Source organism: Peromyscus maniculatus, chromosome 12 (genome assembly GCF_049852395.1).
Source record: "Peromyscus maniculatus bairdii isolate BWxNUB_F1_BW_parent chromosome 12, HU_Pman_BW_mat_3.1, whole genome shotgun sequence".
Lineage (NCBI taxonomy): Eukaryota > Metazoa > Chordata > Mammalia > Rodentia > Cricetidae > Peromyscus > Peromyscus maniculatus.
In genome coordinates this window covers 25,506,552-25,528,729 of record NC_134863.1, presented here as the reverse complement: position 1 = coordinate 25,528,729, position 22,178 = coordinate 25,506,552, and the positions used below count along the sequence as shown (strand labels likewise).

At 47.4% G+C, this 22,178-nt stretch overlaps 1 protein-coding gene across 36 annotated transcripts in view; it reads left to right on the top strand.

Annotated features, from left to right (window-relative positions):
- Positions 1 to 22,178, top strand: part of Kalrn (kalirin RhoGEF kinase) — a 605,995-nt gene that overhangs the window by 397,763 nt on the left and 186,054 nt on the right. For all 36 annotated transcript variants that reach the window (XM_015993393.3, XM_042259218.2, XM_042259217.2 and 33 more), the window contains exons 29-33: positions 9 to 120; positions 2,086 to 2,276; positions 2,708 to 2,809; positions 4,072 to 4,214; positions 7,372 to 7,474. In XM_015993393.3, the coding sequence (XP_015848879.1) occupies positions 9 to 120; positions 2,086 to 2,276; positions 2,708 to 2,809; positions 4,072 to 4,214; positions 7,372 to 7,474 (651 nt within the window). The remainder of the gene's footprint in view (positions 1 to 8; positions 121 to 2,085; positions 2,277 to 2,707; positions 2,810 to 4,071; positions 4,215 to 7,371; positions 7,475 to 22,178) is intronic.

The following is a 22,178-nucleotide window of genomic DNA, read 5'->3' as shown; positions in this document are numbered from 1 at the left end:
TTCCCCAGGAACTTTTAACTTGCTGTGAAGAAGGGAAAGGGGAACTCAAGGATGGCCTGGAGGTGATGCTCAGTGTCCCCAAGAAAGCCAATGATGCCATGCATGTCAGCATGCTGGAAGGTAGCTGATCTCCCAGTCCTTCTGGGATGCCGCCTCCATTCCTAAGACCAGGGAGTTTGTGTTATGTGTAGGAGGGAAGTGGCACGAAGTCAGGCAAGGGACCAGCCTGGAGGAGGAGTAAAAATGAGTTGTGAAACAGGTTTTTGGCTGCCTGTGTGAGGCGCACCACAAAGCTGCATGGCTAACACCTGCCTCCGGGTGCCATGGAAGGTGTGTAAGGACACACCCTGTGAGGACACCTTGCTGTCCATGAGATAATCCAGTGCAGCGGGGATCTTCACGGTCACCAGGCCAGAGCCCTGCAGACCTGCTCATATGCATGGTATTTGCATTGCCTTTCCAGTTGGAATGACTGGAAATACTGGTCACCCATAGTATACATCAGTGGCTTTAGTGTGATATCACCTTACACACACACACACACACACACACACACACACACACACACACACACACCTTTCTTCAGTACTAAACTTGAACCCAAGCCTTGCTCATGATGAACAAATAACCCACTACTGAACTATAACCACAGCTCTTTTTTTCTCAGACATAGTCTCACTAAACTGTCCCGGCTGGCTTTGAAACAGTGATCCTGCCTCAGTCATCCGAGCACCTAAAGCCATCGGTGTACGCCATCATGCCCAGCTTCTTTACAATAGAAAAGAATACGTGACATAAATTTAACTCGGTGACCATTTTCTTATTGACTGGTTAAGTGTCCACCTGACTGTATTCATCCACTTAACATATATTCGCATTCTTGTGCAATGTCCTTTGTCCCTCTTGGGAGCTTAGGAAAGAAATCCCAGCCAGGCAGCCCTGACAGAACTTTGGTCGGCTAGAGCTGTGTTTTGGGGACCCAGAACAAGTGCGGTGTGAAGTAAGGCTCCTGTGACATGGTCTGGATGGCGTAAAACAGACGCATAGCAAAGCCAGCCAGGGGAAAAATAAATTTGATAGCCGGGTAAAGTTAATATTCCAGTCTGACAAAGCAGATGCTAAGGAAGTAAGTGTGTGGGCTGCTCTTTCTCTTCCGACTTTGTCCCACAGTACCACCACTGCCACTACCATCATCTAAGACACTGGGCGTGGCCTTACTTCCTGGACTGCCCTTAGCACAAGAAACCCTAGGTCTTGGGGCCATAGAGCCAATGTCTCTTCTCTAGACGAAGCACTAAGCACCTAAAGGTGCTCCTGTTGTCACAGTTTCCCCGCCCCCTTCATTCCTGTGTGCACCTGGCTCCCTAGTGCTGGGTGCCCTCCTTTATAAGTGCCCCATTCTTCCAAAACTTCCCTCACCCATAGACTCCAGCCAGCCACTCCAGTATGGACTGGGGACCTGTGTGATCTAGCTGGTTGAAAGTGTGCATTTATGGACTCTCCTGACACCCACTGAACCAAAATCTCTTGGATGGAGAAGGTGTTCAGAATCCATGTTTTCACATGCTCTCCAGGTGACTCTCATGCACACTAAAGTTTGTGAACCTTCTGGAAGATTTGAAGTGGTGTGTAAATAGAAAGTATTGGGAGCTTGTGCACCACACCGTTTAGAAGCAATCAAAGAATCCTAAGGATGGAATATAAGAAATGAGGCAATGGCAAATAAAGCAGAGTCAAGGGTACTCCACCAGACAGTGTTCAACGTAAGCCCCACTCAGAGCTAGGAACAGTGGGAGCTGTGGAGGAAGAGAGGATCTGGGACTGGGGACTACCTGTTTTGGGAGCCCTCAGCCCCTCTCCCATGGGGAGGGGGAATCACATGGGATCTTTCAGAACACCCTACTATTGCATATGTGTATAGGAGCCATGGTGCTGAGAATGGGCAGTCCTATAGGCAGATATGCTATGGGAGATCTCCATGGAAGCCCGTAGCCATCTAGGAAAGCCTTTCTCCTAGGGGGATACAACACAGCCTCCCGAGTGTAGTGCTGGAGAAACTCCACAGTGGACATGGGTGTTTTTCAGGGTTCGATGAGAACTTGGATGTACAGGGGGAGTTGATTCTCCAGGATGCCTTTCAAGTGTGGGACCCAAAGTCGCTGATCCGGAAGGGGCGGGAGCGGCACCTGTTCCTCTTTGAGATCTCCTTGGTGTTTAGCAAGGAGATCAAAGACTCATCAGGACACACGAAATATGTTTACAAGAACAAGCTACTGGTAGGTGGGGCAGGTGGGGGCAGACGAGATTCCCCGCTCCCGTAGAACCCATGGCAGGAAGGGATATGGACATAGACGGTTCACCTCTTCCCTGCTTCTCTACTCCAAAGCTCTCCTGGACCAAGGCTCATGCCTCCTACTCCCTCCCACCCGCATCCTCCACTTTTGTATCTTAGCGTTCACAGGTCTTTCTGTTTGCCTTCAGCTCCTCCCTCTTCGCCATCCCTCCCTGTACCTGCTAATCAGACAGAAGCCTGCAGGTCCTTTCGTCCTGGGTGTAGGAGCAAAGTATCTAGTCTGTTGAAGCTTGATTGACAGAAGCCCCTCCCGCGGCCCCCTCCTCTTTGTTGTCTCCCCCTTCCTACCCCAGCCCTAAGTTTCCCCCACTGCCCTCCCCTTCCCCGCCTCTCACAGGCATTTCCTGTCTACAGACCTCAGAGCTGGGTGTGACCGAGCACGTGGAAGGCGACCCCTGCAAATTCGCTTTGTGGTCCGGGCGCACCCCATCCTCAGACAATAAGACCGTTCTCAAAGTAAGTACTGCTTTCTTCCAGGACAAAACCAGGGTCAGGGGAGTGGGCTAGGGCAGAGGAAGTGGGCATGGAATGCCAACAAGCAGGGCCTAGAGACCACTGAGCCACCGGGTCCCTCCTGGGAATGACAGCATCATGCAGGTAGTGAGAGGCAAACTCTACCATGAAGGTGGACCCAGCATCTCAAAGGCAGATGTTCTTCTCAAGTTCATAGAGGGTGGAGAATGAATGACCGGTTGACCTCCCTAACAAGGCCCGGTCAACTTGGTTCTGTCTATACGACCCTTTCCAGTGGCAAGAGTAACAAGCCGCTTAGCAAAGGCACCTTGAGTCGGCCTTTTTTTGCTCAACAGATTGCCCTAAATGTCCTCCATGTACAAGGAGCTCGGCTTAGTGCCATAAAAAAGAGGGCATGTGTAAGATGTGCTCCTTACTCCCTGGAAATGTGTGTTCCAGAAGCTGCACTAAATCACAGCAGTCTGGAGACCAGAGGTCAGGTCAGCTCTCCAGGTTCAGCTTGGTGTTGAGTCCCCGTTCCTGCTGGCACTAGCCTGACTAGGTAGGGGCACGGCAAATAGAGCTCCCACTGGTCACTTGCTAGTCAAGGAAGTGTTCATCACCAAGGGACAGATGGCCCGGCTCAGGCAAAAGCTTCCCAAGTGTCTGCCCTTAATTTGCAGGATAGCCGCTACCTGGTATGAAGAACTACCTGAAAGGGGATCAAGGAAGTCAGTGGGGGTATCATTGGCCTGGGAGCGCCGCTTCTGATAAGCACATTTAGCAGCCTGGAGCTCCAGTACTGACTGTCAGCCTGTTCAGGCTGTGTGGGTGTGACAGCTGTTAAACAGACTGGCATATACCCATTACTCTGCTGGTGAATAGCCCCTGCTTTCAGATGGCACAATCCCGAGTGCCTCCAGAGCCCCCTAGGAACCACAATTTAAGTGGTAACCCGGACCCAACAGAGTGCAGTAGACTGCCCCAGCTCCAGGGCCAACAGCAGATTAGTCAGTGCTAAAAGCAGATTAGTCAGTGCTTACAGAATTGTGAAATATTTTTATAAGCCCCCCATAAAGTCTACATTGAGTCTTGAAGTTGGCCATCTCTGAGATTAAAGATTCCAAGGATAAAAGGCTAAATAAACTCCCCCCAAAGATTTGGTGTCGTTGGAATAACAGCTGAACCTGTCAGGGGAGAGTTGAACATGGTTTTATGGGCAATGAGAGCCGAGGTTCTCAATGTTTCTTCCTGTGGCACTCTAGGCTTCCAACATCGAAACCAAGCAGGAATGGATCAAGAACATTCGAGAAGTGATTCAGGAAAGGATCATTCATCTTAAAGGAGCTCTAAAGGAGCCAATCCAGCTCCCCAAAACACCAGCCAAACTGAGGAACAATAGTAAGAGGTAACCAGCCCCTCTCCCCAAGCACTGTTGCCTCATGTACCAAGGGAAGGGGGGCAGGGTGACCCTTTGTCCCTTGAGGGAAGTGTGCTCTCCTCCATCTAGGAAGACCCACGAGTTCTGCCTATGGTGAATTCTGTCATCTCTAAGCTTTTCACCAGTGACTGCCCATCAATGAAGCTGGGGTTCTCTGAACACTCTTTGCTTAAGTGTGCTACCAGGATGTGGGAGGAAGTATAAGTTGAGTTATTCCCCGCCCCCAAGAACCGTCCAACAACCATGTCTTGGACATGGAGTGGTTACAAAAGAGCAGTAGCCTCTGAAGAGAGTAAACACTGTCAAACAGGGAACGGGGATAGCTCTCCGTGGAGATGGGGAAGGCTTCAGGAAGAACAGTTCCTTGACTGGGAAGACCTCCACATTGGTTGGGTGGTAGAGGAGTTTATGTAGTACTGGATGGGCTGCCACATTGAGGATATCGCTGCAGCTCCTAAGGAGTTTGCGTCATTCATCCTAAAGGGTCAATGACTTCAGGCAGCAGAGGACCTATTTCTTGAATGTCTCTGGGCCCTGGCTTCCTCTGAGCCAGTGAATGGCTTCTGAGGTGTCTCCTCCTCAAGTCGCCATGTGGCCTGATCACTTCCAGTGACTTTGCTGAAGGACATTTAGAGAAAAGCATACAAAAATTTCCCATATATCTTGAGGGAATATATATATATATATATATATATATATATATATATATATATATATATATATATATATATATATATCATAGTGAGGTCCTGAGAATAGTGGTCACTGCGGTAGCATGCTTCCCACTCCTGCCCAGCTCACAAATGGCACAAGTCAGAGGACTTAGTTGACCATTTGGTATCAACCAGGATCGGCAAGATGGTGACCCATTACAGAGTCATGGCATTGGAATGCTAGCGCCGAGAGAGGTGGTGACCCAAAGAAGAGTCTGACGGAAACAGGGACACCTCCAAAGTGATGGCCAGGATCCAATCACTTCCCCAGTCCTGCAGGGACCAATAGGACTCTATTGAAAGAGAGCCCATCTTAATTTTATGTGCTTATGTCTAGACTCCAGGCTTATTTTAGCCCCGGAGATAGACCCTGCTTCAGGGAGGTCCTGCTTCAACAAGGAATATAGGAAGGGAGATATAAAGAATGGATTGTCCGGGACCGTGTGAGAAGGAAACTTGGTTGAGGCTGATGAGGATTGCTCCGACATCTGAAATAGAGTTGGAGAGTTTCTAGAACACATGAAGGGCATGTCTTAGAAATGTCCCCCGCCTTCTCTCTCTCTCTCCGTCTTCTCTTATCCTTCATGGAATGGAGAGAAACCTAACAGACTCTGCAGAGAATGGCCAGGCAGTCTGTATTTCCGTTAGCTTGGCTTCCCGGATATAGCAGCAGAGTTTATACAGGAGTACGTTGGCGTGAGGGATGCCACCCACACTCTCCTTTCAGCCCCCAAGAACTGGCTTCATCTGGAATGGACCAGAAGGGTCCATAATAGGCCCAAACAGCAGGAAGCAGAAAGTACAGGCAGATCCCAACCATCTCTAAATGGGGGAGGGGAGAGGTGGCCCAGACTGTCCAAAACAACAGATGATATGAAAGCTTTTTATTTTGGGTTTTGAAATGCGTCACATAATTTCTTTTCACAGCAGATTTTGCCTTCCTACGAATGTGTGGCTTATGTTATTAAAATAAGTTGGCATTTTCCAAGCCCACAAGTGGTGGTAAGAAAGCAATCAACTTAGAAATGTTCTGCATGGGAGAAACTGCTTTTTCTCAGGAAGATGGCATATGCACAACATATGCACACACATGGGCAACCTCATGCACACACACATCCATGTGCACTCACAGGTATACCAAATCGTAGTTGTTCATATACACTCACAGGTATACCAGATCATAGTTGTTCAGACTCTATGAGATGCAGTCATTATATATGGCACTCTGCCCATGGGATAGGGTTCTCCAGCATCCAGTTTCCCTCATCTCTCAAAGCTTTTACCCCTCTGCAAGCAGCATGGAGTGGGGGTGGTGTTTGTGAAAGTGTCCATGGGAATAGTTGTGGTTTCCTCTGCTAATTCCTTTACCCTCAGCCCACATCTCCCAAGTTTTCCCTAACACAGACTAGTCAGCAATTCCTGGGCAACCATTCTCTCTGCGACTTGACTCTGGGTTCAGCACAGAGTCAGGACACAGTCCTAAGGCAGAGTGCTAAAAGAACACTGTGGTGTCAAAGCTGCACAGTGCTAGGACCCAGGAAGGGGTTCAAGGGCCATAACAGCACCAGGGAGCAGAGGTGGTTCAAATGCTGCTCTGGACAATGCTGTTCCCAGCCTTGGAGAAAGAGCCTTTGCCTTCTGTGTTGATGAGAACTCATTACAAATAAGTATGAAATCAGTAAAACCCACCAAAAAGGAGGCAAGTGAAGGCCCGCTCCACTAGGCATCCATCTGGACTTTGCCAAAGATAATCTTCTCTTGAGGAAATGCCCCAACCCATTTTCTCCAGCGGAAGAAATACAAGTAAAGGAGTGAAAAATCCATCTTAAGTTTCGTGACACATGCCTATAGTCTCTGCTTGGGAGGCTGAGGCAGGAAGGTTGCTTAGATCTGGGAACTCGAGGCTGGTGTCAACAGCATAGCAAGGCAGCATCTTAGAACAAGGAAAAGGGAAAAAAAGGAGTATCTTATCCACTGTTTTTTTTTTCTCTACACCAGCAGCAAGCCAACCCCCATCCTAGTTGTATGCAGAACCTTGAACTCTGTGGCTACTGAAAAGGAGCCTGGTAGCTGGCTAGCAGCCCAGGTTCTAAGAAGTATCTTCCTCCTGCCTGCATTAGACTCAGTCCTAGTTTTTGTTGTTTTTCGTGCCCCATCTGCAGTATGGGCTGGAAGGGAAATGGGGTGTGTATGGCGCTGTGCTCAGTCGAGCAGTGATTGTGTGCTTAAATGAACGAGCTTTCCCTGAAATCACATCGGCTGCACCCACTAACAGGATAACGTTAGACAATCCCCGCTAGGAATGTGCAGGCACCACTCTGCCAACCCAGCTGGGAAAGCCTCGTGTGCTCTAAACCCACAGTGGCTCCCCCCACCCCCACCCCTGTTTCTTTTCTCTCTTCTTCCTGCAGGGATGGAGTAGAGGATGGCGACAGCCAGGGGGATGGGAGCAGCCAGCCGGACACCATATCCATCGCCTCCAGGACCTCTCAGAACACGGTGGACAGTGACAAGGTAAGACGGAGTCCCAACCTTCCTTCCCCCTACCCAAACGTGGGGTTGGTCTAGCCAGCCCTGGAGGATGGTGCTCAAAATTCCCTCCACTCTGGAGCCACACAGCAGGAGCCAACTGTATCATGCCACCAAAGGCGGAAAGGCAGGGCTGGATTGGGAGAGTCACGCAGTGTGAAAAGGTAAACAGTGAGAGGCGAGGTGTCTGATCCCTCTGAAACACCCCCACTGGGCTGCTGAACTGCTCTGCCTCAGGAGACCGTGCCTCAGAGAGGTTGAACTCCTAAGACACCCGTAGCTGGGACTGGCTCATGTTGACACTGGTTTGACGGGGGCATATTTCAAAATTAGACCAGTGGTTTGGGAAATAGCCACATGGACATGACTCAGTAGGAGCCTTTGACCCAAAAGAACTCCAGTGGGCCAATGATACCCTTTCCTGACCATGTACTTGGGGCTCAGCTCCTGAGAGATGAGGGGCAGAGGGACCAGCAAGTGATATACGAAGGACAAAGTCGTCATCTAAGAAAGCCTGCTCACACACCTTGGGGCAAGCAAGCACCCTGAGGAGCTCTGAGGAGAATGCAGGAAAGAGACTGCCCCCTGCTTAAGCTGCCCGTAGAAAGAAATTGCTGGACTCTGCAGCAGAGAGAAGAGGGCGCCCAGTCCACTCATAGCCACTCACCCACAGTCCAGAGTATGAGGTAATCTACTGCTGCATATTCGTAACGTTTCTGATAAAGTCAGACTTTTCCAAACACTACTTGGTCCCGGTTCCTCCAGATCTGGTCCTTTAGTCTGCCCTTCAGCCTCAAGCAATAGGCTATGTCCACATTTCCATTATATGAGTATTTTTCCGTATTTATTAGTTTTTTTCCTTACTGGGAAAAAAAATAGCCACTGAGATCTAAGTGTGGGGACTGTGCCCTAAACCTGCTGGGATATTGGCACCACCTCGCCCTAACCCCACTTTATTAGACTAGTGCTCAAGGACATTCAAGGTTAATTCCATCCGGCTGCTGCCGTCATGTTTTAAAGCCATTCCACTAGCAGGGTAAATGGAACACTTGAGGTTTTCCTGCTTATAAAGACACAAAGGAAATCTTTCTGTGTTTCCCTGCTCCTCTGGCCTGTTATCTAGCCATATAACTAGAGTGTCCTATGAATAAAAGTGTTCTTTTTTTAAGCAGTCCCTGGTTGCTAAGTCAAGTGTGATATTGCCTATGTTCAGACATAGACTTCTAGCTTTGTCGTTGGAGGACTCACCCCTCGCAGCACTAACCCATCTCCCAGGATCCTGACACAGACAGAAACCCCTGTGCGGTGGGGTCATTCGTTTATTTGGTTTCTTGCTGGCAAGGTAGATGAGGCTAGACTACGCCCTTCACGGAAGGCCTATTATTATGAATGAGGGATGCTAGTACTTATACTTTTCTCTAAGTAAGACGGAGGGTCCTCTGAGTGACTCACCAAAGGACATTTTAGTGGTCAGTGTTAAAGCAGGAATTAGGGCTCAGACCCAATCAGTGTCACGCTTTCCTCGCACTCTAGAAGCCGGAGCATTGCACTCTCGGTGCTGAGGGAACCCGGCAGGGTGTTCTTTCTACACATGCCACACACAGACCAGACACATATTCCTGTCAAAGCACCTGCCATGTGCCACACTATGTGCTGGTTGCTGTGGAGAGACGTGCACTGTCTGTCAAGTGTGAATCCCGTCCGTGCAAGTTCTCGTTTTCCTGTTGTCTCGATAGCCAGGCCATTGGTCCCCCCCGTGAGGACGTGGGCTGTGTCTGTCTGTTCCACTGCTATACTCCGGGCATGCAGCGTATGTCAAGGCTCGGGAGTTATTTGTGAAATCAATGATGAGTATAGGTACATACTGTTAGGTCTCAGGGAATTGAGGAGTAAGAGGCCACTAAAAGCAGTTTTCCAAAAGCATCCAAGTATACAAAAAAAAAAGTATGTATTTTTAAGATATTAAATAACCATGGGAGGTTTGAGCAGAAAGCTTGGTAAGCTGGACTACTTGCCCTCTTGGGAGCATCAGCCCCCAGCCACCTTCTCTGGCCCTAGGAGACAGGCAAAAGGTGAGGTGATTCTGTTCCATATATGAAGCCTAGGAAAACCACTTGTTTTCAAAGAAAAAGAGTAATAGCCTGCTGATGACTATGCACTCTCCTTTCAAATGTTCTCACCCTGCTCCCAACCCAGCAGTGAGGACAAGGCAGCCATGTGACCCTGGGACCTGCTTCTCCCTCCAGCAGTGAAATCCTTCACTGATATCTTGAATTCATAGGTCCAATTTCTTCCACCTCTCCTAGGAAACCAGAGGAGCCTGGTTTCCAGGTAACCAGATAAAAGATCTGGACAGACTCAGGTAAACTGATCGTAGTCAACAGAAGGATAAATGGCGATGGCTTTAGGGAGAGGTCAGGGTAGAGGCACCTCACAGAAATCAATTGTCCCAGCAGTAGACTTTCTTCTTCCTCAGATGCAAAGGAATGACTTGTGTTGACACTACTGGCTGGCTGTAGGGCCCTGGGGAGCCCACCTAGGGCAGAGGCACCGCCCACCCCCTCGCCTGTCATGCTTATATGCTGTAGGGTGACGGAAAGTGTTTGAACATGGCTGGATGAATCCCATCTCCAACATCACTCTGTCCCCTTGCCCAGGTTATCACACCTTTGTTTTCTCAGTGTCCCCATCTAGTAACTAGGGCAATGATTCTAACTCACAAAGTCATTGGGAAGAACAAGTGGTATATGTCTACTTGGTGGCTGTCTGACATTTGATACAAGCTACCTTTCAGTAGTATGGTATGAACATGATACTTCAGCATACTGGAAGGAACTTCATGAGTTCTTGAGCCGAGTTCCAGCCTCTGGCTTCATGATTATCAGCAACTGTCAGCAATTTCTTACCTCTGTTGGTCCTAAAGTGAGGTGGCTTCTTCAGTTTACCTGTCTGTAAACAGAGCGGCCCTTTCCATGTTAGTAACCTCTAGACTCTTCAGGCATACATGTTGTTGACTCATGAGTTGGTTTATTATTAGTGGATTATGATCCCCTTCTGTCTGACATTGAATGATCAAGGTTTTCTACTTTTGAACAATGGTAGATCCTTGGGTTGTAGGTATTTAGAGACACTCATCATTTTTCTAGTCTTTGAAGGTTATATTACAAGTTTTCTGTTTCTCCAGCTGTTGATCATATTAATATGTTCCCAGATTATTCCATTTCCTGGCTGCCTTCCTCTGGACTTCCTTCAGTGTGTAAAATCTATATAGAACAGGGTATTTAGAAGGGTAGGCAGCCCGCACATGGGATCTGACTGTGAACACTTGCCCGAGGGTTGCTGCATTCAAAATTTCCCCTAAGGTGGTCATGGTGTCTAGAAGAGGGACCAGTGTTACTCATAACATCTCCATGGCTTGTTCATGGGCAGACTTAGTCTAGGCAGGTGACTTAGTAACCTGAGTATAGGACAACTTTGTGTCCACTCAAGTCTCTGGTCTAAGTCTAACCCTTTGTTCTAGCATGTTCTGAATATAAAGAACGCTATTCAATATGTTAGCTACATCTCCCAGAAAAACCTTCGGTTCCTTCCTCCTTGTTCTTGCTTTTTGGTAAGATTGAAGAAAGGCCGTATTGAGCCTCCTTCCTCACCCGCCACATGGAAACCCCTCATCTAGCTCCTCTTTAAGGCCTTAAGAGATGGAAATTCTGCCTCTTTTCCATGTGCCAGAGGAGCTGGGACAGTTGGCTTAAGCTGTAAGTCTCCCCCTTAGTGAGAACACGGTTCATTATTCATAATTCTGCACTAAACCCTTGCAAAGCCGAGCTGAGCACCTCAGTAGATAAATCCCACTAATAACTCTCCCAGACTTGCTTTTGTTTGATCCTCAAATGGATCTGCATAATTAGGTTTTCCACAGGCCTACGTTACACAAAAGTGTTATTTCTTCAGGGCAAATGGAGGTGCTTATTTCATCCCACAGTGGGCCAGACCTGTTCTGTCTAGGAATATACTAGTGCTTCTTTGAGCAGGACATCCTACCCTTGAGCCTTCACCTTGAGTTCTGGGGCTTTGCTACCATGCATCGATTATCTAGATCCACAGAGTTCTCGTGAAGGAAGGCAGTGATGAGGTGTCAGCGAGGAAGCGTCTGTCTTCTTTAATGTGATGGATGCTTGCCAGATGATTTCTAGCTGATGGTAGAAACACAGACATCTGCACTATGATGAGCCTGGTGCATGCATTGAGGGCAGGCATGGTGGATGTAGCCAATAAACATTTATTGAATTAAACATCACAGACCCATCCTAGGGGAGATACTCTCTATGCAAAAAGCACTCAGCCTCTGGACATGTCCTCACTAGCTGAAATTGGAATGAAATTGAACTGTGGGTGCTGTTCTCTATAAGAATAATAAGGAAAAGAACACTTCTAAAACATCTCACGATTGGTGTGGGATTTGAATATGGAAATTAAGTAATGAGCTGGTGTGAGCCAAGATACAGGGTAGACCAAGGATGCTGGTATAATACAGGCAATGGGGAGATCCATGGAGAAGATTGGAGGTATGGGGAGCTGACTCAAAGATGTTAATTCCACATTATCAATTCAACGTGGTGGGTTATGACCAGGTTTATTTTAATGATTAAGAAGGAAGGCTGTATCAAGGGCCTAACTAAGGAAAAAGTCAAAAGATTCCCAAAATATCCCATTACTTTGATAGTAGCCATAACACGATACCCATGACAAAGCAACCTAATCACAGAGGCCTTTTCCTTTCGAGGATAGACTCCCATGGAGTTCATTACAAGTCACACATTGGGAACACATATAGGACATGAGGAACAAGGTGAGAGTCAGAGAGAGAACTATGGTTTTAAGTTGATATCTGTACAAGGACCTAGTTCCTGAGTTGAGGAAGATGTTTTTCCTACATTGGTATCTTGGCAAGGACATAGCCCTTGTGTTGATGTCTTGGGAGGGATGCAACCCCTGCATTCATGCATTAGTGGAGACCTAGCCCCTGTGTCGGCATACATGGGGCCTAGCCCCAACACTGACATATTCCCACTGTCTTCATTCATGCACAGTTATGAAGCCTGCCTAGTCTGTGCCAGGTGCTGTCCTCGATGCTGGGAGTACAGCAATTGGTGAGGCTTTCTCCAGTTTTTATTCTTGAGTGTAGGAAAGGAGAGCATCCAGAGAGAGAATAGCATCTCCATGTCCTGATGAGAGCATCACAGATAAACATCTTGTTTATTTGCATTAGACGTAAAACTTATTCTGCATGGATAAGGGACATACCACTTAGGGGAAGGGGGAATCTCTTTATTTAAATAGTTCATGAATGGAAAAACAGTAGTCTTACAGGATGCAGATGGAGAAAGGCCTTCTCAAAGAATACATCCTAAGGCCAACTCCTCACATGTGGGGTCTTAACTGAGACTCCCATGCATGTTATCTATTGAAGGTATACAAGGCAGATATACATGTGGTTCGGATGGTATTCGGCTCAGTCTGATCCCTCCTGAAGTCCAGGCAGGAATCACCAACTGTGCACTTCCTGAAGCAAGGGCCTTGGGCCTTGGGTCTTTTGTGTCAGATGTGAGCTTTGAGCAGCCAGTAGACACAAGAGCTGTGGTTGTGTGGGCAAGAAAGGAGATCTAGGTAGAGTTCTGTAGCATCTGCTACAGGAAGCATGTGATTTGGTAGCAGGGGGATGGGCCCTAAGATTAGGCCTGGACGCCACACTGACTTGCTTATGACCTAGGGTGGTCACATTATGTCACAACTCTGTGTCAAAGAGAACAGTGACTGTCTTTCCCAAGGTTCTGAAGGACCAGATGAGTTCATGTCTGAAATGTGTGTGGGACTCAGAGACCCCAGGGGCCAGGGAAGGTCTCCATTCCAGATACTCAAAGCAGGAAAATAAGCTGCATGCTCCCTGAAGTTTGAAGAGACTACAGGCTATTACCTCTAAAGAGAAAGCCAGGATGAAGACTGAGCAGTGTGAGACTAATCCCACATAATGTGTTTTACTTGAGAATTCTTCAGAGCCATCAAGAGGACTACCCAAGTTGGGTTTGAGACATGTGGCCATGATAGGTATCCTGGTCAGCTATGTGCACCACCTGCTGCCCACTAACCCATAAGGACTTCTAGGGTCCCAAGCAACCCTGGGAGGAATGAACTACAGCTCTTCCATTACTCAGTCTTTGGAGTCAGTGGGCCTGAAGACTCATAAAATATCCCTAGATAGAGCGGGTGATGCTGTCTCCCATTCCATAACAAAACGCTTCCAACCCTCAAAAGAGATACATAGAAAGAGTATGCAATTGTACCTCCGCCTGCCAAGGCTGGGGGTGGATGTATTGGAGTTTGACCCATGAAAGCAATGTAGTCTTGATTCTCAGGCACCAGCACCCCCAGGCTTCAGCACATTAGATTATAATCACAGTATAAACCTCAACCAAAAGGATTCTGATTTTCCTCGATATCATAGTCCTTCCTTATAAGATAATACCACTTCCACTTTATGATTTCAAGCCCCAAATGTGGTTTAGGGTTTTTATTTGTTTATTTTGTGTTATTTAATGTAGTCTTATAGTAAAGTCCAGGGCTAGACTTGGAATTCATATTTTTCCCAGGCAGGTTTTTTTTTTGGGGGGGGTGCTCTTTTCTGTGGCACTTGGGCAGCTGGAGGAAGGGAGATGGCAGAGGGGTCCAGGACCTTCAGGACACCTGAAGCCCCATCTCTGGGTGCTCTGTCACCTCCTGAAAGTGCAGCTCCCTCCTCTGAGTGACGTTTGTCACAGGCTCGCTATGTAAAAAGCTCCTTGCCCAGGTGAATGGTTCCAGTCCCTACGAAGTCCACCAGATGACAGGAAATGTACTTCACTGCCTGGGGACAATTCGGCAAAAACCTCTCCTCCTGACATTTTAATTTTTAATTAATAAGTCTCCCTAGCATTCCATCGTTTAATTTTTTTTTCCCCTGGAGAAACCCATCTTCAAAACTGCCAATCACCTGAAAAAGTGAGTGTCATGATAGGCAGGGGCTGGTGAGGACTTTGTTGAGGCCAGGCAGGTAACTGGAAGCCTTGGGGGTGTTCTGCCGGGGTCAGAACCTTTGGCTGCACTGTGTCTGTGTTCTAGGCAGCGGCGGCGGCATGGCATGGGGGCATGGGGACTGGGGAAAGTGGAGAGGTGACTGACGGATGCCTAGAGCTGTGTGTAAAGGCTGCAGGCGAGGCCTTGTCTCATTCAGGGTGAGCCTGAAGTTTGGAATCAGAAATTTAGAGAAGAGAGCCTGGGGAGGGGGGGGTGCAGGTCTTAAATCCTAGCACTCAGGAGGCAGAGGCAGGCAGATCTCTGAGTTTGAGGCCAGCCGGGTCTACAGAGTGAGTTCCAGGACAGCCAGGGCTACACAATAAAACCCTGTCCTGAAAAACCAAAAAAGGAAGAAAAAGAAAGAAGCAAATTTAGAGAGGCCCCAGAAATCATGAAACCTTCAGTCATCAATCAACTTTCTTTGCTATTGAAAAGTAACCAAGTGACTTATTCAGAGTCACAAAGCCAGTTAATGACAGTCCCTGATATTCAAACCCGAGTTAAATCAGATTTAAAATGTTTCTTTAGTGGTGACCTTCATCGTTCAGCTCATTGATCTGCAGAAAACAAGTACCACTGCGGCCCCCTTCTTGAGCTGCTTCTGCCCTGCCCGCCCCCCACAGGCCAGGGAATCCCCAGCCACCCTGAGTAAGTTGCAGTGTGGTGCTCTAGTCCATGGGAGTAGCAATGCCTATCACAGACTCTTCAATACCAAGTACTGATGACTCACATCGTGGCCTTGGTGGGCATGTGATTTCTGCCCAGAGTCTTTCAGCCTCCCAAGAAGATTCCTGCCCAGCTCTTGAGCACTCGCCAGTGAGTGCTGGGATGCAGCGAGGCTGATCCCTATCTTGGAGCTGCCGGGGAGGAGCGAGTTTCCAGAACCAACTCAACCCCCTCGCTGTAGTGGCGCCAAGTTCGCACCAAGGGAAATGCGATTTTGTTGTTAGCATTTTGGTGGAAGGCGAAAGCAAATCTGAAAACAAGCCACCATGTTCAAGTGGATTAACTGGCGACAGACCAGGGCAAACAAGACCCGAGTGAGTACACCTGCAGCCCCACGTGTTCTGCTGGGGACAGGGAGAGGGACAGATGGACAGGTGGGCATGGCTGGGAGGACAGAGTCGGAGAGGAAAGTGACAGCTTTCAGGGCAAGGGTAGTACTGGAGGATTCCACAGAGTCCTGCCGGCATTCTGCTTACCTTTCCTCCTGAGGTGGGGAAAGTCTTGTGCCTTTTTTTTAAAAAAGAAAAGGTTGGCTTTGCTTCATGGGTGGGTAGGGCTGCCTGTGGGAAGCCTGCTCTCCAGAGCCCCTGGATGAGTAGCAGTGGCTCTGGGATGGAGGTGCCTTCCGTGAGCTTGTTTGACAGGTGTGAGCATTGGCCCTTGGGAAACCCCAAGCAGAAACTCAGCACAGGGATTCAGGGCCGTGGAGGGCAGACCACACAGACTGACTCCGGCTTGAAGGTGTGCCTTTTGTGGAAGCTGATGTTCCTTCTGCCTATCCAGATGTGCTGTACTGAAGAAGCACAGCCCACAGTGCCTGTTGCTGTGATGTAGCATTCCAGGGGAACGTCTCCTGGGCTGGCCCTCCCCACCACTGCCCTGATTCTTGACCTTGAGCTCTGGCTGAAGCATCTTGCCCGGGTTTCCCTCTCCAGCAGTAGAGCGCTATTTGGTTCATTACGGTTGGCTTCTGCAACCTGTCTGTCATGGCCACTGTGGAGGAGGGGGTTGATTTCTGTGGATAGCATTGGAGTGAGGTCACGTGGTCATCGTTGCTGGAAAGCAGGCTTGGCAAGAAAAACAAACTAATGAAAAATACCCTCTTGGGTGAGTTTCTCCACGGAGCCACAGTAAGGACATAATTTTTACCTTGGGACATCTCCCAGGAGGAGCAGGTGCCCCTGAGAGGGACAGCCACCTCTCAGAGCTTTGATGACTCTCTTAAGAGAAAAATTGCTGTAAGTAGTTACAGAACCATACGGATCAGACCCTACACAGTGTCCACCCTGGCTTTCAATGGAAGCCTCTTCCCACTACCACCTTGCTGCTGCTATGGATGTGGCCGTGTTTGTGCTGGAGCAGGTATTTCCCTGGTACAGGATGGCTAGATTTCTGTCTCCTCCTCTGTAGAGACTGAGTGCTGAGTCTTGTGAGGGTCGAGAAGTCCCAGAGACTGTCTTTTTGAAAAATGCTGCCTTTGGTTCTGTTTGAAGGACAGGCTGCTGGGGAAATTCCCACTAACACAGGACCACGCAGGAGGTCAGTGGGGAAGAGAACAGAAAACTTGGTCAGATCTGTTACCACACTAAATTCATTTTTTCCAACTCAGTGTCATTGAGTTGAGTGTCCCTGATGACCGGAACCATGGACTCGCTCTATACAGGACAGTCTCTGTCCTTGCCTACAGCCTTGAGTCCACACCCAGGTGTCCTGCATGTGATGATGGGCAGCAGCCGTCCAGGGTCCCATGTGTTCCTCAGATGAGACAACTGTACTGACTCTTGCTTTTTGCCCGTTGCTGTAGGGAGCATCAGAGGCGTTGTTGTGATGGATGTGTCTGTTGAGATACGATTCATTCACACCAGGACAATGCTGCTTTGAAGGACAAATTTAGCCTGGGAGCCGGGAAGATTTTGACACTAAAAGTCAAATTCATCCTTGCCTTCAAGTTCATCTTCCTTTCTCTTCTCCTTTGTATCAATTTTGAGCCCAAAATATTAATTCTAATCCTGGATAATATGTCAGAGGGCGGTGCTTCTGAAACATTTTGTATCCAAAAAAGAATTTTATTTTGATACAGAATCAGACTTTTAAAGAACACATGGGAATTATGAAGAAGTTTCCCACATCATCTGTACCTAAACCATTTTATGTTTCTTCTTGCTCAGCTAATCCAACCTGTTTCCTTTAATAGGATAGACTCTGGGGCTTTTCAATGAACTATTGAGGCATTATTGCACTTGCAGTACAAATTTTATATATTCTTCTAGAGACCTTCCTTTAAAATATAAAACCTAATACATTTATTTATTCTTTTTTTGTTATTCTATTAAAAAAAACTGTCAGGCTGTTAAGGTGGCTCTGTAGGTAAGGATGCTTGCTGACAAGCCAAGGACCTAGACTCAGTCCCTGGACCCCACATGGTAGAAGGAGAGAGGGGATGGACTCCTACAAGTTGTTCTCTGACCTCCATATGTATGCCATGTCATGTACATGCATAAATAAATAAATGTAAAAAAAAAAAATTCGGACAGAGGTAGCACATAGCATGCACTAGTTTCTATTTTTCCATATAATAAATCTGAAAACTCTTCTCGTAGCAGGATGTGGAGCTGCTTCCATTTTGATGGTGGCACACCCAATTGCTACAATGTGTTTAACTTGACTTCTATTGATGGGAATGCAGGACATTCCCAATCTGTTGCCATTGCTAACGAGGTTGTAATTAATAACCTTTTCACATTTGTGAATATATTAACAAGTTACCTCCCTAGAAGTAGAATTCCTGCATCAAAGGGAATATACATTTTAAATTTTGATAGGAATGTAAAATAGCTCTGCCCAGCTTAGTTACATGGACCCGCACCCCCCTCCCCCAGTTGTGCATGTGAGTCCTGGTTTCCCCCACAGAGCTGCAAGCTGTCACCAAGATCATAGTCTCCAATCAGATGCTTTCAAATAATCTTTATTCGTTTTGTTCTTCCACAGTGCATTTGGCCACCAAGGTTGCATCTGTTTTTTTTTCTAATATTTTTATTGAAACATGTAATAGTGAATCCGTGTAAGTACACATGAGAGTTATGGGCTTCTCTGATTATTATTTATAAACTTACTTTTATAGGATGCATTCCTAATTATAAAATAATTATAATTATTCCTAATTTATAGTAAACCTTAAAATGTTTCCAAATGTGAAATATGTGTACTAAAATCCACAACACAACTGAAGACGTTAAAATAAGTTAAAATAAGCAGATATCAGCCGGGCGGTGGTGGCTCACGCCTTTAATCCCAGCACTCAGGAGGCAGAGCCAGGTGGATCTCTGTGAGTTCGAGGCCAGCCTGGGCTACCAAGTGAGTCCCAGGAAAGGCGCAAAGCTACACAGAGAAACCCTGTCTCAAAAAACCAAAAAAAAAAAAAAAAAAAAAGCAGGTATCAGCTATGCAGATGGTGAAGCAGAACGCCACTCATTTCCCAGAATCCCCCATGTGCCTTCCTGGACACAGCCCTGAGTTCCTTGCCCAAGGGGTGGCCATACCCCTCACATTCATAATATTCTTAATTTATAGCCTCACCGCCTGTGTAAGCGCCCCTTAGTAACAGTTTCACTGTGACTAGCAACGTAGATTTCCTGACTAGAATCAGAGCCTGTATTCTTTTCTGTTTTAATTCTGTCACTTCCTGTTGTTTTATGGGATCCATCCATGCTGATGTGTAGAGCTCTTTGTTCATTTTCATTGCTGTGTCCCGTATGCTGTCATGCAGATGGACCAAACTTCATCTATTCTTTGCACGGAACGTTGAGGCTATTTCCAATCATTCTGCTGTGAGGATCCTTACTACGTATACCCTGGCCTACACAGTTCAGCTTTTCTAGCGTGTCAAACTAGGAATGGAACTTCTAGGTGGTAGGTTGTGCCTGTGTCTCTTGAGCCAAATTACATTCCTACCGCTGTGCCGAGGACTTTCAATGGTCCTGCTTTCCCGTGTGGTCTGCTGGGCTGTAGGAACCCTAGCTTCGGATGTTAAGTTGTGTCTCTCTGATTCCTCATGGGACTGCACATTTTTGCACATCTTCCTAGGCCTTGAATTCTTCCCAAAGGCTCAACCCAAGCTTTACCTACGTGTCTAGTAGGTTGCTTGGGGGTTTGTGGGATTTTCTTAATTCAATAGTAGGAGTATACTTACTCTAATTATTAATCCATGTGGTTATCTGTAATGTAAGCATCTGTTCTCAGTCGATGGCTTGTCTTCCTATTCTCTGTCGTGCATCCTGACAAGCATATACTTTGATTTTTAAGGCAATACACTGATAAGTTAGGGCATCATGAGATGTGACAAAAAGCATTTTTCACATTTAATATTTCACACTAGCTACCATTTATGTGTGCACAGAAGAACATACCAATATGAAGTCTTAACACATGCTACAGGTTTCTCAATTCTGAACAATAAGAGCTAGTAAATCATTTCCAAAGCATTCATGTTATACCTTATACTATTATAATACACTAGACATGTAGTAGAGTTATAGCAATGAAACTTTCTGGAAGAAAGAGGATAGATACGATGAGTTTGTCTCTTAGCTGTCCAACAGATAGATATGAGCTATGGGGAGGAAGTATGTGTATGACAAAACTAAGCATCTGTGCCCACAATAAGCCTCTTCAAAGTCGATTTTACAGACAGCCTTTTGATTTTCATCTTCAGTTCCTTTACATACAGGAGGACTGAGTTACTTCTGTATGTTGTTACAAAGGCCAAGCAATTGGCATCGAGGAGAATACAGGAAAGCCAGGCCTGACAGAGGAATTCATTCCAACACTGTCGTCTGCTTTTTGGCTTGGTGCCTGTCACTCTCGGGAATTACCTAAGAATCCATGAGGTCATGTGATTGGTTTCTCCACCAGACTTTAAGTCCACAAGGACAAACCATGTCTGTCACATTCCCTCACTGCATTAGTAAATCTTAACAGTGCTAATTCACAGATGGCTCTTGATCAATATTCCTTAAATAGACAAATGGAGAGTGGACAAGATGGCAAGATGATGTGCTTGGCATTGTGGGCAGAGTCCTAACATTAACGCTTCTAATGTGGGATGATCAGAGATGATTCTACATTCGACTTTCCTAACTAGACCGTACTGTGGCAGTGAAGATGTTATAGGAGGGAAGGTCATTCATTCCACATAGGATAACTTGGGCGAGGAGAGTCAGTTTGCTTGGTTGAAGTTTGGGATTTGTGCGCTGAGTTGAGGCAAAGAAATGATAGGTCGGGGAGATCATGGCAGGTGCTGACCACCATCTGTTTAGACTTTTCTGCGCAGCATCCAAGAAACGTGGCTCTTTTAGTGTAGTGGATACAGAATTGCCTTTATTTTCCTGCGGCCTCAGCAAGAGTTTCCGCTGCTAGCCCAGCACATTCGTTGACTCTTCTTCTCTGCACTCACTGCAGCGTTCAGCTCATCACCTCCTCTCCCTCTATTGTCAAACGCCTCCTTTCTCCTGCCATAGAACACACGTCACTTCGTGCTCTGACGACCTACAGCTGGATTTCTCTGCTCCTGGTTCTTCTTTGTATCTCTCCCGCCTTCCTCCATATTTTTGTTATTTCACTCCTAACGCCCATAACAAAAAATCTGAACCTGTATCTCTGAAGTGACTTCACTCTGCTGCTATTCACCATTCACCACATTTTTTTTTCTGAGTACCTACTCTGTGCTGTGTACTGTTCCAAGATGGAGGTGCAGTGGGTAAGACAAAAACGCTCTCTGACCCCACAAACACTGTGCTCAGAAAACCAGTAGGCAGGTGTGCACTCAGAGGGATCACCGTGCACACGAGCACCACCGGATGTGTGTGAGACTCCATGTCTTGCCCTTCCTTAGTCTCAGCACCAGACAGTCATTTCCTTTTTCCTCAGCCCAGTTAACTGGCGTGACCTCTGGATTGGGGGCAGAAGCGACGTCATTTTCCCAGCCCCCCCCCCCCCCCCGGTTTGTGACTGTCAGTGCATTGTTGGCCCAGTCTCTGATAGCCAGTGTGCTGCCAAGTCCTGTGGGTGGGTGATTCCCTCTGACTGTCCTGCAGCCACGCAGAAGGTCTGTCCCTGAGCCTGGCTTCACATCATTGTGTAACATAGAACGTCTGTCCCTGGGTATGTCGGGAACAGGAGCATGCCTCTCAACTGTAGCAGCACCCCCCACCAGGCCTTATCCTCCCCAACACTTGCAGCGCTGGCCTCCTGTGCAGCCCCTCCCCTGCTCCCCTGGCTGTCTGCAGACCTCTCCTCTCTGGTGTGTCTGCCGTCATCTTCGCTCATTTTATTGACTCGTGTCTTGTGTCTACCGATCTATGTACTGCCTCGCTATACCTTCAAGTTAGTTTCCCGTCCCGATAGACAAGTCTGTGACCTCGGGAAGAATCCCGTTAAGGTGCATCCTCTTCGCTGTTGGACTGATCCCTGGCATTCCTCCCTCAGCACTCTGAGACAGTATCTTCCTCCTCCTCTGTTCGCTACTGTTTCTCAGCCGCTGAATCACTAGGTCTGCGAAGCTAGGGTTCATGGTTGGTACCTAGTGTTGTCTCCAGCACACAGAGGTGAGGAAGACAGCCACAGGCAGTGCTCAGAAAGAATGGCGTGCTTTGTATGTGTATCTTCTACTTGTCTGTATTTATGAACTGGTGTGTTTTCAGATATGTCTTCCACCTGCCTGAGAGGCATTTGCTGTGTGGTTTAGGACAAGGGTCATTCTGACCTCCCCCGGTCCTCAGGTCACTGACATGACACAATGGTGACTGTGGCTGGTACAGGTGAAGGGCGGGCTACCAGAGCTGAGGGACTTTTCTTT